The sequence below is a fragment of the Ranitomeya imitator genome, chromosome 4 (genome assembly GCF_032444005.1).
Source record: "Ranitomeya imitator isolate aRanImi1 chromosome 4, aRanImi1.pri, whole genome shotgun sequence".
In the NCBI taxonomy this organism is placed as follows: Eukaryota; Metazoa; Chordata; class Amphibia; order Anura; family Dendrobatidae; genus Ranitomeya; species Ranitomeya imitator.
Window position 1 is genome coordinate 275,257,107 of NC_091285.1, and position 15,382 is coordinate 275,272,488.

Sequence of the window (15,382 nt, forward strand, 5' to 3'; positions counted from 1 at the left end):
TTTTATTGTAGACCTTCACGAGGCATGCCTTACATTTTCCTTGACATACACACACAATTACTTACACAATACATTACCACATCTTGCAGTTCTTGATCTGGGCCTGAACAGAGGCTGCACAAACAGAGCAGGTGAAGGAACGGCCGACCGATTATCTTTCAGGTAATGTGACTGATCACATGACCTAAAAGGTCCTTGAGTTAATTGGGTCGTTCAGCTTCTTATCTCCTGCAGACTGCACAGGTCCCAATAAACTTCATCTCCTGCTGTGCACTGATCACGTAGATTAGTGTTGGGCAGAAACAAAGAGCACTTCTCACAGTGATCAGGAAGAATGCTTTCTCCTCCATCACAGGAAGCTGCCTCTGGACTATAACATGTGTGTACTTTTTAGCAAAGTTTTTCTTGTTTAAAAATGCATCTCATAGTCCAAAAAATAAGGTACATATCTTTCATGGTAAACAAAGTGACATTTACTCATGACGTATGTACATCATACAGCGCTAAGGTGCTAAACATGAAATATGAATCTGAAGCTGGTATTAGGCAACTAATTATATTCACATATAGTGGTAGTGCAAGTCACATTGTAGAACTACTGAGTATGAGGCTGTACACAAGGATCTGAAAAGCCACTAAATGGGCCACACATCCGAGCAAGATACAAAACTGCAAATGTATTCATGTATACCTACTTGGTCACTGCACATGTTTTCATACTCTTCCACAAGGTCAAAAACTGCACTGGAAGGAAGCTTCTGAAATGACTTCAGGAATTCCTGATACAGACTCATTGTTGCTAATTAAACAAAAAAAAGTAAAATGTGAGGAGTCCATTTCATTTATTTCTTACATACATATCAGTTTTTGTTTTGTTTTTAAATAAAATATTTATTTTTTATACATTTCAACTGGTGCATTGATGCCAAAGACTGCAAACTTCAATCTTTATTGAAGATTTAGGCTATGTGCACACGTTGCAGATTATTTGCGGTTTTTTAACGTTTTTGCGCTATAAAAACGCTATAAAACCGCAAATAATCTGCATACATTAAGCATCCTATCATTTTTAATGAAATCCGCAATTTCTGTGCACACGATGTGCGTTTTTTCGCATGAAAAACGCATTGCGGAAAAATAATGAACCTGCTCATTAATTCTGCAGTTTTTCACGGTTTTCCCACTGTCTAATGCATTGGGAAATGTCCGGAAAAAAACGCGCAAAAAACGCGTCAAAACCGTGCAAAAAAAGCATGCGGTTTTCTTGCGGAAATCTAGCAGAAATGTCCGGATTTTCACAGGAATTTTCTGCATGAATTCCTGAACGTGTGCACATAGCCTTAATCTTTTCCTTTAAGGGTATGTTTCTGATTGCATCGGGATTTGCTCAGGATTTGACGCAGGTAAAATCTGAACCTGAGGTCACTGGCAGGTCACCTGCATTTTTCATGCGGATCTGTGTGTGTTTTTGTAAGCTAAATAAAGATATACAAAAAAAAAAAAACAGGATTTTTGGTTGCTTACCGTAAAATCTGTTTCTCGGAGCCTTCATTGGGGGACACAGGAACCATGGGTGTATGCTGCTGCCACTAGGAGGCTGACACTATGCAAATAAAAAAGTTAGCTCCTCCTCTGCAGTGTACACCCTACCGACAGGAAGTAGGATATTCAGTTAGTGAGAAAGCAGTAGGAGAAGCAACATGTAAAAGAGAAAGAATAATATAATAATAATAAACTTTATATAGCGCCAACAAATTCCACGGCGCTCCATAGATTAACAGTTTCAAACACTCAAAGAGTGTTCAAAGAACTCAAACGTATACAGTAAACAGAGCTGTTCAACTTGGGAGGGTGCTGTGTCCCCCAATGAAGGCTCCGAGAAACAGATTTTACGGTAAGCAACCAAAAATCCTGTTTTCTCTATCGCCTTTCATTGGGGGACACAGGAACCATGGGACGTCCCAAAGCAGTCCCTGGGGTGGGAAAAACAGACTTCCATCAGGTCCGAGGACTCACCACTGCTGCCTGCAGGATCCTCTGCCCAGGCTGGAGTCCGCCGTAGTTCGGCGAAACGTGTGGATGGAAGACCAGGTTGCCGCTTTGCAAAGCCGTCGGCAAAAGCCCCGTGACGTACCGCACTGTAAGCGCCGACTGCCCGGGTAGAGTGAGCCTTTATCTTAGGAGGGGGCACTCTTGTTCTTGACCCGGTAAGCTTCGAAAGTTGCCGTTCTGATAGAGTGAGCAATAGTCGCCTTGGAAACCGGCAGGCCTCTACGCACGCCATCAGGGATGGCGAAAAGAGAATCCATCTTTCGGAAAGCGGCTGTGCTAGCCAGGGAGATCCTCACTGCCCTGACGAGGCCCAGCCTGTTCAACGATCACTCCAGAGGATGAGTCGGAGCTGGACAAAGGAAAGGTAGAACGATGCCCTCGTTGAGGTGGAAAGATGAAAACCACCCCAAGAAAGGAAGGAAGGAAGGCGGAGGCCTGGGACCACCTTGTCCTGGTGGAAAATCAAGAAAGGAGGTCGGCAAGAAATGGCCGCCAACTCGAAAACACGGCGGATCGAAGAGATGCACCTGAGAAAGGCCACCTTCCGAGATAGAACTGACAGGGAAAACTCCCTGAGAGGCTCAAAGGGGGAACAACCAACACAACCTTTAAATCCCATGAATCCACAGAGGCCCTGTACGGAGGGACAGTGTGGGCTACTCCTTGAAGGAAGGTCGTAACCTGTGGCTGAGAAGATAACGCCTTCTTAAAAGGGAAGAGCGCAGAAACCTGGCCCTTTAGGGAACTGAGAGCGAAGCCCGAATCCAGTCCTGCCTGAAGGAAAACCAAATGGAAGGCAGGGAAAAAGGACATAGGAGAAAAGCGGTTGGACTCGCATCAACGAAAGTATGCCCTCCAGGTAGGATAGTAAATCCTGCAAGAAGACGAAGGCTTCCCAGCCTGAATTATAGAGTGGCTCATCTGGGCCGAAAGGCCGGACGCTCTTAGAACTGTGGAGTCCACAGCCACACCGTTAAACTGAGCGACCGATAATTCGGGTGGCAGATCGGACCCTGAGACAGCATACTGGGTCCGTTTGGAAGGCACCAGGGGTGTCCGCGAGAAGATTGACGATGTCTGCAGACCAAGACCTCCTGTGCCAATCCAGGACGATCAGAATGACCGGCACCCATCCCGCCTTGATCTTTTTCGACAGCTTGGAAAAGCAAGGGAAGGCGTGGGAACCGATAGGGGAGCACGAACTGCGACCAAGGAATGGCCAGAGTGACAACACCACTGTGAGAGGATCACGGGACCCTGGGCCGACCCGAGGGGCCTTCCTGTTCAATCAGGACGCCATGAGGTCCACCTCTGGAGTCCCCCATTGAAGGGCAATCCGAAAGGAAACCTCCTGAAGAACCCTTCCCCCGCCGCGAGGCCCTCGCGGCCGAGGAAGTCGGCGGCCTAAAAGTCCATGCCGGGGACATGCACTGCGGAGCTCACCAGGACCGTTGCCTCTGTCCAAAGGAGGATCCTGGAATCTCAGCCGAGGCCAGGGAACGCCGAGTCCACCCCTGGTGGTAGACATATGCCACTGCTGTGTCATTGTCTGTCTGGATTCGAATTGGCAGGCTGCTGAGAATCCTTACCCAGTGAAGGAAAGACAGAAAGATGATCCGGAACTCGAGGACATTGATCGGCCAAGAGGACTCCTGCGCCGACCAACAACCCTGAAAGAACAGGAAACAAAGCCCCGCGCCTCCGCCGAGCGGGCTGGCGTCCGTCGTCACCACCTGCCAGGGAACTGGAAGGAAGGCTGTGAAGGATCTACTCTGGGATAAGAGAAGTGACCTCGGCCACCAGTCGAGGAACCGTTTGACCCGGGAGAAAGCCGGATCGGACGATGCAGAGAAAAGACAGACCTGTCCCCTGTGATAGAATAGCCTGCCGAAGAAGTCTTGAATGAAACGGGTGAAGGGAAAATTGCTTCCGATGTTGCAACCAACCTCCTTAGGGCCTTCAAGGCCCGTCGGAGAAGAGGGGAGCCGAAAACCCTGGAGCAAGCGAACTTCCTGACAAAGGAGGGATATCCTGTCTTCGGGAAGGAAGACTCTGGTCCGACAAGTATCGAAGAACATGCCCAGAGATACGAGGTGCTGAACAAGATGGAACTTCTTCCTGTTGACGAGCCACCCGCAACGGCTAGAATGTCGGGAAAGATGGATAGACTTTCGGGAGCCTGAAACCGAAATTCCTGAGCCTCCATGGAAGCGATTACTGAACGAGGGAATATCATCCTGAAGTGTCTCCGACGAAACTTCCTGTTCAGCAGATTGAGATCCGGACTGGGACGAACCTTGTCGTCCTCTGTCAGTACAAAAAGATTCGAAGAGAAGCCTGTGAACCGTTGAACCGTTCCAGTTCTGGGACGGGAACGATTACCCCGGATTTAAGGAGGGAAACAATGGCAGTAAAGAAACCCGGGACTAGAGCGGGGTCTCTTGGAGGTTGGGATTTGAAGAAAACGATCCCAGGACCGTGAAATGAAGAGTTTGTATCTAGAGGGAACAAGTGCCCTGGCCCATGCGTTCTCTACTGAGGAGACCCAGACGTCCCTGAGGAACAGAAGATGGTTGCCCAGCCTGAGAAACGGGCTGGGGTCTAGTCGTGGGTCATGCCTAGGTGGAACTTCCAGTCCTGGACCTGGATAATCCGCCTTAGGAGTAGCGGGCACGCCTGGAAAGAGTGAGACGAAGAATACCTTCTTCTCTTAACGTGCCTGTGGCCTCTGCTGTTGCGAAGAGGAATCTGATGCCGCGAAACTACGAAAAAGGTCGAAAAGACCAAAGTAGCCGCCTAAGGGAAAGTGGGCGAGGTCTGGAGAAGGGGACTGGTGCCGCCAGTGGCGTCCTTAATAATTTGGTCCAGCTTGGAACCGAAAGGACGTGAACCTTGAAAAGACAGGCTCGTAAGGGACTTCTTTGATGACTCTTGAGCCAAACAGTGCGACGGCTGGCAACAACATCACTGGGCGCCTGTGCGGCAGAAGACGCGACGTCCAGGGAACAAATTATTCCCCTGCGTGAGTAATCTGGGTGGCAAGTTCCGCCAGCCGGCCTGATGGAGCTCCAGCTTGAATGCCCCAACGGAGTTGTTTAGCCCCTCAGATACAGACTTTGAAACCCAAGTGGAAGCCAAAGTCGGGCATTGGGATGATGCGGCAGGTTTCGAAAGCCGACTTCACGAAGGATTCCATGATCCAATCGATGGAATCTTTCAGAGACGCCCCACAAGACAGTATAAGGACTGTGTTGGTGGCAAGTCTAGCAGCCGACGGATCCACAGGGGGAGAGGTCGTTCTCTAACGCCTCTCAATCCGGTTGGCAATGAGATCCGGAGGAAAGAGATTATGAGACTCCAAGACGCTTGTCTCATTGAGAACGTCTGGTCGAATTCGCTCTTTCTCTGGCCAGAAGCTCCTCGAATTCAGGATGAGGAGCCAATACCTTGGGAGGTAGTTTAGACCGTCTAAACGAAACCGCCTGATCTGCGGGTTTCGTAGAGGAATCTTTGATGCCACAGGTCTGATTGGTCGCTCCAATGAGGCTTTGAACCATATCCCTCATGTTAGCGATTTGGTTCGAACCCGGCCCCAAATTATCCTCCGAAGGCGCATCAGAGAAAACCTCACCTGACTCCGGGGGGAAAGGCCAGGGGGAAGTCGACCACAGAGAAGGACCGTGGGGCGAAGTGGACCGAGAAGAGAACTCAGACCAGCGTTCCTGTCTGGATCTTTCGCGGCCTGTATTAGAAGTCTCGGACGGAGCTTCTTGCGACCCGCTGGCTACTACGGAAGTCTGTAGGGGCAACCGATCTAGCACGGACACAAGGGTCTGGGACACCCGTGTGAGATCCGCTACTGATAGAGTGGCAGGGGGGGGGTCCTGGGCGGTGAGCATAATGTGGATTGCTGCAGGCCTGCCTGAGAAAAGGTAGGAGGCCGGAAGCGAACTCCCGTAAAAATATACCGAACGGGTCCGAGCAAAAATTCAGAAGGGAAGAGTATCAGTCTGCGGTGCAGAGCTACTCACGGCAGACGCTGCGGTGGGCATAAGGCGAACACGCAAAGTGTTAGACTAAGGCAGAAGAGGGAGAACAAAAGCGACTTCCCTTAAGATTAGACATGGCGATGAAGAAGCCAGAAGGTTAGTACTCACGACAGGTGATGGATGGAAAGCTGCACCTCATGATGTGGATGGTCCTTAACGCAGGGGTGCAGGCAGACAGAGCAGACTTCTGGGACACTCTTCTGTCCAGGGCCGGCTGCAATGCTGAGCCGCAAGGGATGAGGACGCCAGGCTATGCGCTTTGAGGAGCCAGCGCAAAGCGGTCCTGGTGCCGAAAAACCACTTCAGGGGCGCAGGAGAAAGTGGGCGGGGCTAACCGCCAGGATGGCGCTGGTGGGCGGGGCTCACCGACTTGAACCAGTCGGGCGGGAGAAAAGCCCGCCTGATGTAAGGAGGAAGTGGCGGAGTCGCGGCCGGAAGTAGGCCCCGGGGGAAGCCGGGGCCTAAATTAGAGGCCGGCGTCCACCGGTGCAAGACCGCGGCGCCGGAGCTGTGCGCCGCGGGTATGAAGCGGCGGGGCAGCCTGGGACAAAGGCATCGCGGCCGCAGAGAGCGGCCGGAGAAGCGTGGCTGCAGGGGCCCGAAGCGGCCTGCAAATGCCGCCGCGCTGGCAAAGATGGCAGGGGAGCCGCCACGCTGGCACAGATGGCGCTAAGGGCGGCCGGAACGTACGGTCGCAGGGGCCAGAAGCGGCGCGGCGGCCTGCAAACGCCGCCGCGCTGGCACAGATGGCATCATGGGGAGCCGCCGCGCTGGCACAGATGGCGCTAAGGGCGGCCGGAATCGTACGGTCGCAGGGGCCAGAACAGGAGGCAGAACGGCCGCAGCTATGGAAGCGGCGCGGCAGACAGAAAAGCACAGCCGCCGTGCGGTAAAGGGATCTCGGCCCGTGCGCGCGGATAAAAAGGCCCCTGCAACTGCGTGCAGCTGCCCGTGCAAACGGGCGACGACCAGTGGGATCCCCCCCTTAGAAGATCTGTATGGGGTGGGATGGAATGGGGAAAATACTCACCTTAAATATCCCACGTCGTTACTAACCTGAAGAGGAATGAGACGTCCAGGGAGCTGATGGACGTCCTCGTCTCCGCAACCGACAGGCTCTGGTGGGCGAGTGGGTGGGGGACGGAGCCAGGACCGGACTTCTAAGCACGCTTGTGTGCTAGGATCTTGGTCCTGGTGAGGGATCTATGAGGATACGGGGTGGCAGTACACGCCGTACTCATAGTCCGCACTGTGGGACTACAGGTGTGACTGTTCACCCTGTATCCCTCCGGAAAAACCTGAAAAGAAACGACGCACATTGAGGTAGATAAGGGTCTAATGAAAGACCCGTGTCCACCTCCTACTGACACTAAGCTAAACTGAATATCCTACTTCCTGTCGGTAGGGTGTACACTGCAGAGGAGGAGCTAACTTTTTTATTTGCATAGTGTCAGCCTCCTAGTGGCAGCAGCATACACCCATGGTTCCTGTGTCCCCCAATGAAAGGCGATAGAGAAAAAAGAATTGTGATGTCATTTCTTGCCCAACCTCTTCATTTACATACTCCATTGAAGAATAATGTTTACACACACAGCTAGATAGATGAGCGATAGATATCTATCTATCCATCATATCTATCCATTGTATCTATGGTATCTATCGATATATCTATCTATGATCTACCAATAAATCTATCTATGAATATATCTATCTATATATAGATATATCGATAGATACGATAGATGGATGGATACGATAGATGGATGGATACGATAGATATCCATCGTATCTATCTATTGTATCCATCTATCGTATCCATCTATTATCTACCGATATATCTATCTATAAATATATCTATATATAAAAGAGTCCAAAAAGTCAGAGGCAGCACACCATTGCAAATAAGTTTCAAAAAGTGTTCAGGTTTTAATAGCCCATCATGGCGACGTTTCAGCTCATGGAGAGCCTTTCTCCCATTTAACAAGTGTCCCACGACGAGTCCGGATCTGCTACATCTGGATGCCTGACATCCAGATGTAGCAGAGCTTGTATATGATTGCTGGAGATAACTCTCCAGCGATCACCTACATTCTAGCACTCACGGTCAGCTGACCGTGAGAACCAGCCTAGTGTGACCGGAGATAAACCCCGGTCAAGTGCACAGCAGTTCTCACGGTAAGCTAATTTATCGCGGGAACTTAGCTTACCGCAAGAAGTGCAGTGGACACGGGACTTCCGGCGGTGGGACAGGTAAGCTGGCATGTGAATTAGTAGACATGCGTAGTAAGCTGCGTTAACGCAGTTACTATGCATGTGACTAATAATTATATGCGGTTTTACCGCATCTAATGGTTGTCTATGGTAAATTTACGGCGCGGCGACGAACAGACATGCTGCGTTCTGAAAAGACGCGCCGCATGTCCGTTTACGTGGGTCTGCCGCATGTGTGTTTTAACGCATAGTGGAGATCAGATTTCATGAAATCCCCTCCACTATGCTGTAACATCTGGATGCTGCGTGTTTGACGCTGTGGCTCTACGCAGCGTCAAACACGCAGCGTTTCCTGACCGTGGAAACACACCCTAATTCTCTTTTAAGTTTACCATAAAACTACAGATGCTAAAACCTCACTGTATCCGTGGCCTAGAAAAGTTTTGCCTCTTACCAGCTTCTCCTGGATCTTCTTCTCTCACCATGATGGTACTGAGTGTGATGTCTTCATTAAAGCTCGGACCCTCAAATGATGTAAAAGCACCAGTTCGCTGAGGTGAAAATGAGGATGTGTACACACTATCATCCAGGTTAGGCAGCTAAAATGAAAAAGAAAAATAAATAAAATGCGACCCAAAAGGGGAGAAGTGAAATGAAAACAGGCAATTTTCCAACCTATACAATTATAATTTTGAGATGCAAACATAACATGGGAACAAGTTCACCCACCGCAGAAATGTCTAGTAAGCGCCCGGGTGTTTGGACTAAACGTTGGGATCTGCCGGCTGAACCCATAATTGCAGATACGTCTGGTGGCCTTGCTGTACTCCAGGGTGGTGCAGCCACTGTAATAAGAAATCCGAAGTGCAAAATAAGGTAGAAAATTGGGAACTTATGTTTCATCGAAGTGGGGGCCTCATTGAAAATGTTCAATCTTGGAAGGAAGCAAGTAAAAGTTGAATACCAAAACGTTAAATGCAATTTTCTGAAAATTCAAATACCAATTATTTCTCAGGCGAGACATCCCTAAGAATTATAGTATCCATACAAAATCCAATGTTTAATTCTATATGCTAGCACTTCCAAAAACATTAAAAATGAAAAAACTGTGCCTCTATTACCATTAATAGAATACATAGCTCTTTATGATGATGGCTATATAACAACTCACTGTTTTGTCGGAGAAGAGATACAGGAGTCCTAGAAGCAATGGAGGTTCTTGCTGGATTAGATCCACTCCAGCTGTCATTAGCTGTGTCTAGCCGTCAAGGAAAAATATTCAATTGACAAAGCACTTGGGAAAAGTGGATTCTCTTTTAAGGGTTGGACCATGGCGCAGTTTAGAAATGTATTGTTTACGGCCATCCGTGTTCAATTGCCCTATTGTGAGCCCATTAACAGTCCCTTAATGATTAAATGAAAAATGATCAAACAGCAGTGTTACCTGCAGAGCTGTGCTCACTTCTGCATTGGTAGGTGAGCAGCGCCAATGGCATCAAATTTATATAACACCGGTCATTACACCTGTTCAGATAACCAGTATTGCGCATAGAGAGAAGACAAGTGAATGACACCTACTGATTGCACAAGCGTCCTGGCAGATGTCTGTAAATGTGACGATATCAGTGCTGCTCATATATTGATGCAGAAGAGAGGTCGGGTTCACACCATGTTTTACCCACACATCAGTATCTTCATTGGAGTTTCTCTCAAAAACCCTGAAAAATGGGATTCAGGTGTATCAGCCGACATGGCCAGTGACTTTAATTAAGCATATGTAGTTACTACCAAAAATTAGATCAGAGACAGCACAAAGTGACTGTATGCTTCATTAAAGCACCCCATTGGCGGATGTGCATGAATCACATATTTCAGACAAAAACCCAATGTCACTGACATGTTGAATAAACATGATTTGACCCTAACCTAAGAGGCCTTGGAATATCCATTTTAACCACATTAAAAAGCATGTTGGTGCAGTTTTTGACTATCCGCTCTATGCCCCTTTCCCATAGGGTCAACAATGTAGATTCAGAAGCATGCAGGCATTGTGCTAAGGAAGAACTGAGAATAAGGGTTGTGGAGTCAGCAAGAAAAACTTTGGCTCCAACAATCACAAACATACCACAGTATAATGAATGGCATCATCAGGCTTTATAAAAATCAAAATTGGTATGAGAGAAAATGTTGCACGAGCCATACATGTAGCTAAGTGTGGTCACTTGTAGTCATCTCAGTTTGTTGTTTTAACCCTTTTCTAGACTTTGGATGATAAAATGTTTAAACTGGAAACCCATTTAACAATACATAATATCATAATATCCAATATGAAGCACCTACATGATTACCAAAACAAGGATGTCATGTGGCCTTCATATCTACGGCGCAGCAGCTGCATTCGATCTCTACGGGATTGAAAGCACAGAAGCACTCAGCTATCTTCAAATAGAGCAGAAGTGGAACTGCCACTCCATTCCAAAGGGGGCGCACAGGACCCCCAATCTACAGATAGACGTGACTTAGACCTACGGGACCTCACCTATCTAGCAGTTAGTTACCACATATCCACTGCATATGTAATATTCAATCTAAACAGAGTATGTATACATATCCTGGCACATGGAAACCATTTTTGTATGAGACCTTTTCGTACTTTCAGAAGAAAAAAAAAATTCTATAAAAACAGTATTAGTAAGGGATACATGAAAATCTTTGATGAGAACTTTGGCGTTGAGCTGTCCTGGAGATTTCAGCCTCCCGAATAACTGGGGACAGATTCCCATGTGTCCTCCTGCAAAAGAAGAATTAAGTAACAGCATTTGTTTATTAATGGTCGCTTCAGTATATAGTTAAGAGAAGTACAAGAGTTAAGCAAAGCTCTTGTAGAAGCCAGAGATTGAACCATAGGTAATCTACATAACAGATGGAGAAAACAACATTTTATGCAAGTCTTTCCAGTATGTACGCAAGCAACCAGTGAGGAGGTCTGGATAAGGCTACATTCACATTCGCGTCTTTGGATGCAGCGTCGTCGCCGCAACGCACGACGCATGTAAAACGCATTGTTTTGCGACGCATGCGTCCATTTTTGGCTTGATTTTGGACGCAAAAAAAAAAAGCAACTTGCTGCGTCCTCTGCGCCCTGACGCTTGCGCCAAAAATGACGCATGCGGCACAAAACACAAGACAACGCATGTCCATGCGCCCCCATGTTAAATATAGGGGTGCATGACGCATGCGTCGCTATGCGTTGCCGAACCTGCGCCCGACGCAATGCAAATGTGAACGTAGCCTAAGGTATGTTAGATTGCTGTACTCCACTAAGTCAGCTGTCCTGAATCAGCGGGGAGGGGGGTAATAAGGTTTTCTGGGACTTTAAAGACAACTGTCACCAGGTCAAAAGTGGCCGATTTTTGCTCTTATTTTATTCTTGCTTCTCTCCTGATTATTCAGTTATTTTCTTAAATCCACCATAGAGTTCCAGAGAGAATATTCATGGTCTTTACCAAAGAGGCGTGGCTTACAGGGTAATAATGCAGGGCAGACTGAAGACATGTCCCCAAAGAATCCTGTGAGCAATGCCCCTTAGTAAAGGTTATACAATTCAGCACTACATAAAAGGCCCATATCTCTGGGAGGGTATAGGGGTGATAAATACAATTAAAAACAAAACATTGTATTCTCAAGGGAGCAGAGAGAATGAAATAGGAGCAAAAACTGCCACTTTTTATCAGCTGCCACGTTATATTTAACCACTTAATGTAAATTAAAGGCACATCATTTCTGGGGTGCCCGAGTGTGGAGCGAGCTCAGGAGCTGCGCTGTCCGCGGTAAATGCCATGTATGTTACATAGCCGGCATCTGTGTGTAACAGGAGCAGAGCTGAGATCTAATCACTGCTCTTAACTATTTAAAAGCCAGTGTTAATCCCTGACATTGACAACTGAATTAATGGTAGCTGGTGCTCATGCGCACCTGCCATCACAAGCAGCTCGGTGACAGGAATTTTCACTATATACTGCATTTGGAAAAAAACTAACTCCATTCACTCCACTTATGAAGAGGCTAAAAACCCCTCAGTGATTTGCGGGGTTGGGGCTGGTCTCTGCTCACTGGGTTTCTCCTTACAATGCGCTCTCTTGTCACTTCTCATCACAGCCAGCCAGGGAGCGCACTGTCACTGTGTCCATATGATCAATCACCTGCACACTGAGGCACAGACATGGCGCTCATCATTGTGGCTCCTGAGGATTCCCCATGTGTTCATATACTGTACATGTCGGCTATTGAATAGAGACCACCCAGGGAAACCTGTCTGTAGTGAATAAATGGCTACCAAGCTTAGAGAAGGCGAGTGCCGGGTAGTGACTGGGGCCAGTCCGACATTATGGCGATCGCAATGTCGCAGAGAGAGATGGCCACTAGTGATGGTGACAGTGCAGCCATGTCCAGGACTGATGTCTCCAGGGCGCTCCCCACAGGATATCACAACCGTGACTAGATGACAACTCTCCGTATAGCAGCAGCCGGTCGCCGCCACACAGGAGCCCGCCCTCACCACATGTGCCCGCCATGTCTGCCCCGTAGTATCGCTGTACCTTTCCATCATGTGCACACACGAGCACAGGCTTCCCGCTCGGTGGCTGCTGACAATCTCCTCACTGACAACCAGTGAGAAGCGCGGGCCTCCGGAAACCGTCACCAGTCAGCGCGCCCAACTTCCGGGCTGACGTCACTAGCAGGCAGCAGCCATGTTTGTGGAGGGAGCGTGCCAGGACGTGTGCACAGGCTGTGTCCCGTGTCTGTCTGTCAGCAGCTGCAGCACGCGGCATAGCCCATGTGTACAGTCTCACAGCGCATGTCATGTTCTAGAGCTGTGCAGCTACATAACTGACTGGGAAATATGTGCCCCCGTCACCTCCATTATAGTGAACATATGCGCCATGTTGCTTTGTAACTGTAACTGCTGTATAAGCACCAATAATGGCCTCAAGCAGGGACGTTTCTGCTAAATGTGTTGTCCAGGCCGGGGGCAATTATAGTATGCAGTCACTATTGTAGACTATTGGATTGTGACAGCACTCGGCCACGCTTTCCCATATGAGCAGGCAGTCATGTGACCTTACGCTATTTGCAGGGGCAGACATTGACAGCTTGGGGCCCTTGTGCAAGAATTGTGTCTGGGCTCCCTCCTTTTATGGCGAAAAAGCTATATATAGATCTATAGCCACACACATACATGTGTGTATATATATATATATATATATATATATATATATATATTACTTAGTCTCTTTTATTATGTATATTGTCGTCCCTTATTACATAGTTCCCCATCTTGTTATGTACAGCACCATCCCTTACATATTGGATTGTATAGAACCCTGTTTTTTTATTACATACCGTCCTGTCTTGTTAAGTTGAATAATGCAGTGATGCCCGATGGAGCATGGGAAAGCTTTTCTAAAGGTACCTTCACACTGAGCAACTTTAGAACGAGAACGACAGCGATCCGTGACGTTGCAGCGTCCTGGATAGCGATCTTGTTGTGTTTGACACGCAGCAGCGATCAGGATCCCGCTGTGCCATCGCTGGTCGGAGCTAGAAGTCCAGAACTTTATTTGGTCGTCAGGTCGGCGTGTATCGTCATGTTTGACATCAAAAGCAACGATGCCAGCAATGTTTCTTCATGGAGCTAACAACCAGCGAGAACGATAAGTACGTCACTGGATCGCTCCTGCATAGTTCAGCTGTTGCTGTGTTTGACGTCTCCTAGCGACCTAAACAGCGACGCTGCAGCGATCGGCTCGTTGTCTATCTCACTGCAGCGTCGCTTAGTGTAACGGTACCTTAAGGGTATGTGCACACGTTGCAGATTTTGCTGCGGATCCGCCGCAGTTTCCCATGAGTTTACAGTACAATGTAAACCTATGGGAAACCAAAAACACTGTGCCCATGCTGCGGAAAAAAACGCGCAGAAACATAGCGTTTTATTTTCCGCAGCATGTCAATTCTTTGTGCGGAATCCGCAGCGTTTTTACACCTGCTCCAATAGAAAACTGCAGATGTAAAACCGCAGCGGAATCCGCAATAGAAAATGCGATAGAAACCGCAGCGGTTTTGCACTGCCCTGCGGAAAAATCAGCAGAGGAGCTTTCTGCGTGTGCACATACCCTTATGGAGGAGATAATGGACTTGTAGTCTGGTCACCGGCTCCTCCATCAGCAGTCATTTTATATCGGAAAAGAGAGGGGACTATGTAATAAAAGAGGGCGCTGTGAATGATAAAAATAACAAGAATGCACTATGTAAGAGACAGTACTGTACATAACAGCAGAGGAAGCTATATAATAAGGGATGGAACCAAATTATAAATAGAGAGGATGGTATGTAATAAGGGCCCGTGTAATACATAATAAAAGAGGAAACTATGTACCTGAGGGTGGCGCTATACATAAGTACGTACACTCTATACTAATAAGCGATAATAATGTCTTCCTCCACCCCCCCTGCTCCTAAGTCCATTATAAGTCCCCCTTCCTCCCATCCCAATCCCCCACCCCTTATTGTCCTCTCCGCCACCCCATGATTGCCCTTTTCACCACCTCCATCATTGTCTTCTCCACCAACACTATCATTGCTTTCTCCCCCACCACCCCATATCATTGCCCATTCCACCTCCATCATTTCCTCCTCCCCCACTACCCCATCATTGTCTTTTCCCCACACCACTCCCATCATTTCCCATTCCACCACCTCCATCATTTCCTACCTCACCCCCATTATTACCCTTTCCACCACCACCATCATTGTCCATTCCACCACCACCATCATTGCTTTTTCTCCCAACAGGCCATCATTGCCCTTTCCACCACCTCCATCATTTCCTCTTCCCCACCACCCCCATTATTGCCCTTTCCACCACCACCATTATTGTCTTTTCCACCACCACCATCATTGCATTCTCGCCCACACCCCATCATTGTTCTTTCCACCACCTTCATCATTGCTTTTTCCCCCACCAACTCATCATTGCTCTTTCCACCACCTCCATCATTGCTTTCTCCCCT

The 15,382-nt window shown here is 48.2% G+C and overlaps 1 protein-coding gene across 1 annotated transcript in view; it reads right to left on the reverse strand.

The window, feature by feature from the left end:
* Positions 1-12,997, reverse strand: part of NUP107 (nucleoporin 107) — a 113,381-nt gene extending 100,384 nt beyond the window's left edge. The window contains exons 1-6 of the mRNA XM_069764639.1: positions 12,911-12,997; positions 11,015-11,103; positions 9,484-9,564; positions 9,042-9,157; positions 8,767-8,911; positions 696-799 (exon numbers count right to left, since the gene is read on the reverse strand). Of these exons, the coding sequence (XP_069620740.1) occupies positions 696-799; positions 8,767-8,911; positions 9,042-9,157; positions 9,484-9,564; positions 11,015-11,103; positions 12,911-12,921 (546 nt within the window). The 5' untranslated portion in view covers positions 12,922-12,997. The remainder of the gene's footprint in view (positions 1-695; positions 800-8,766; positions 8,912-9,041; positions 9,158-9,483; positions 9,565-11,014; positions 11,104-12,910) is intronic.
* Positions 12,998-15,382: the final 2,385 nt, after the last annotated feature.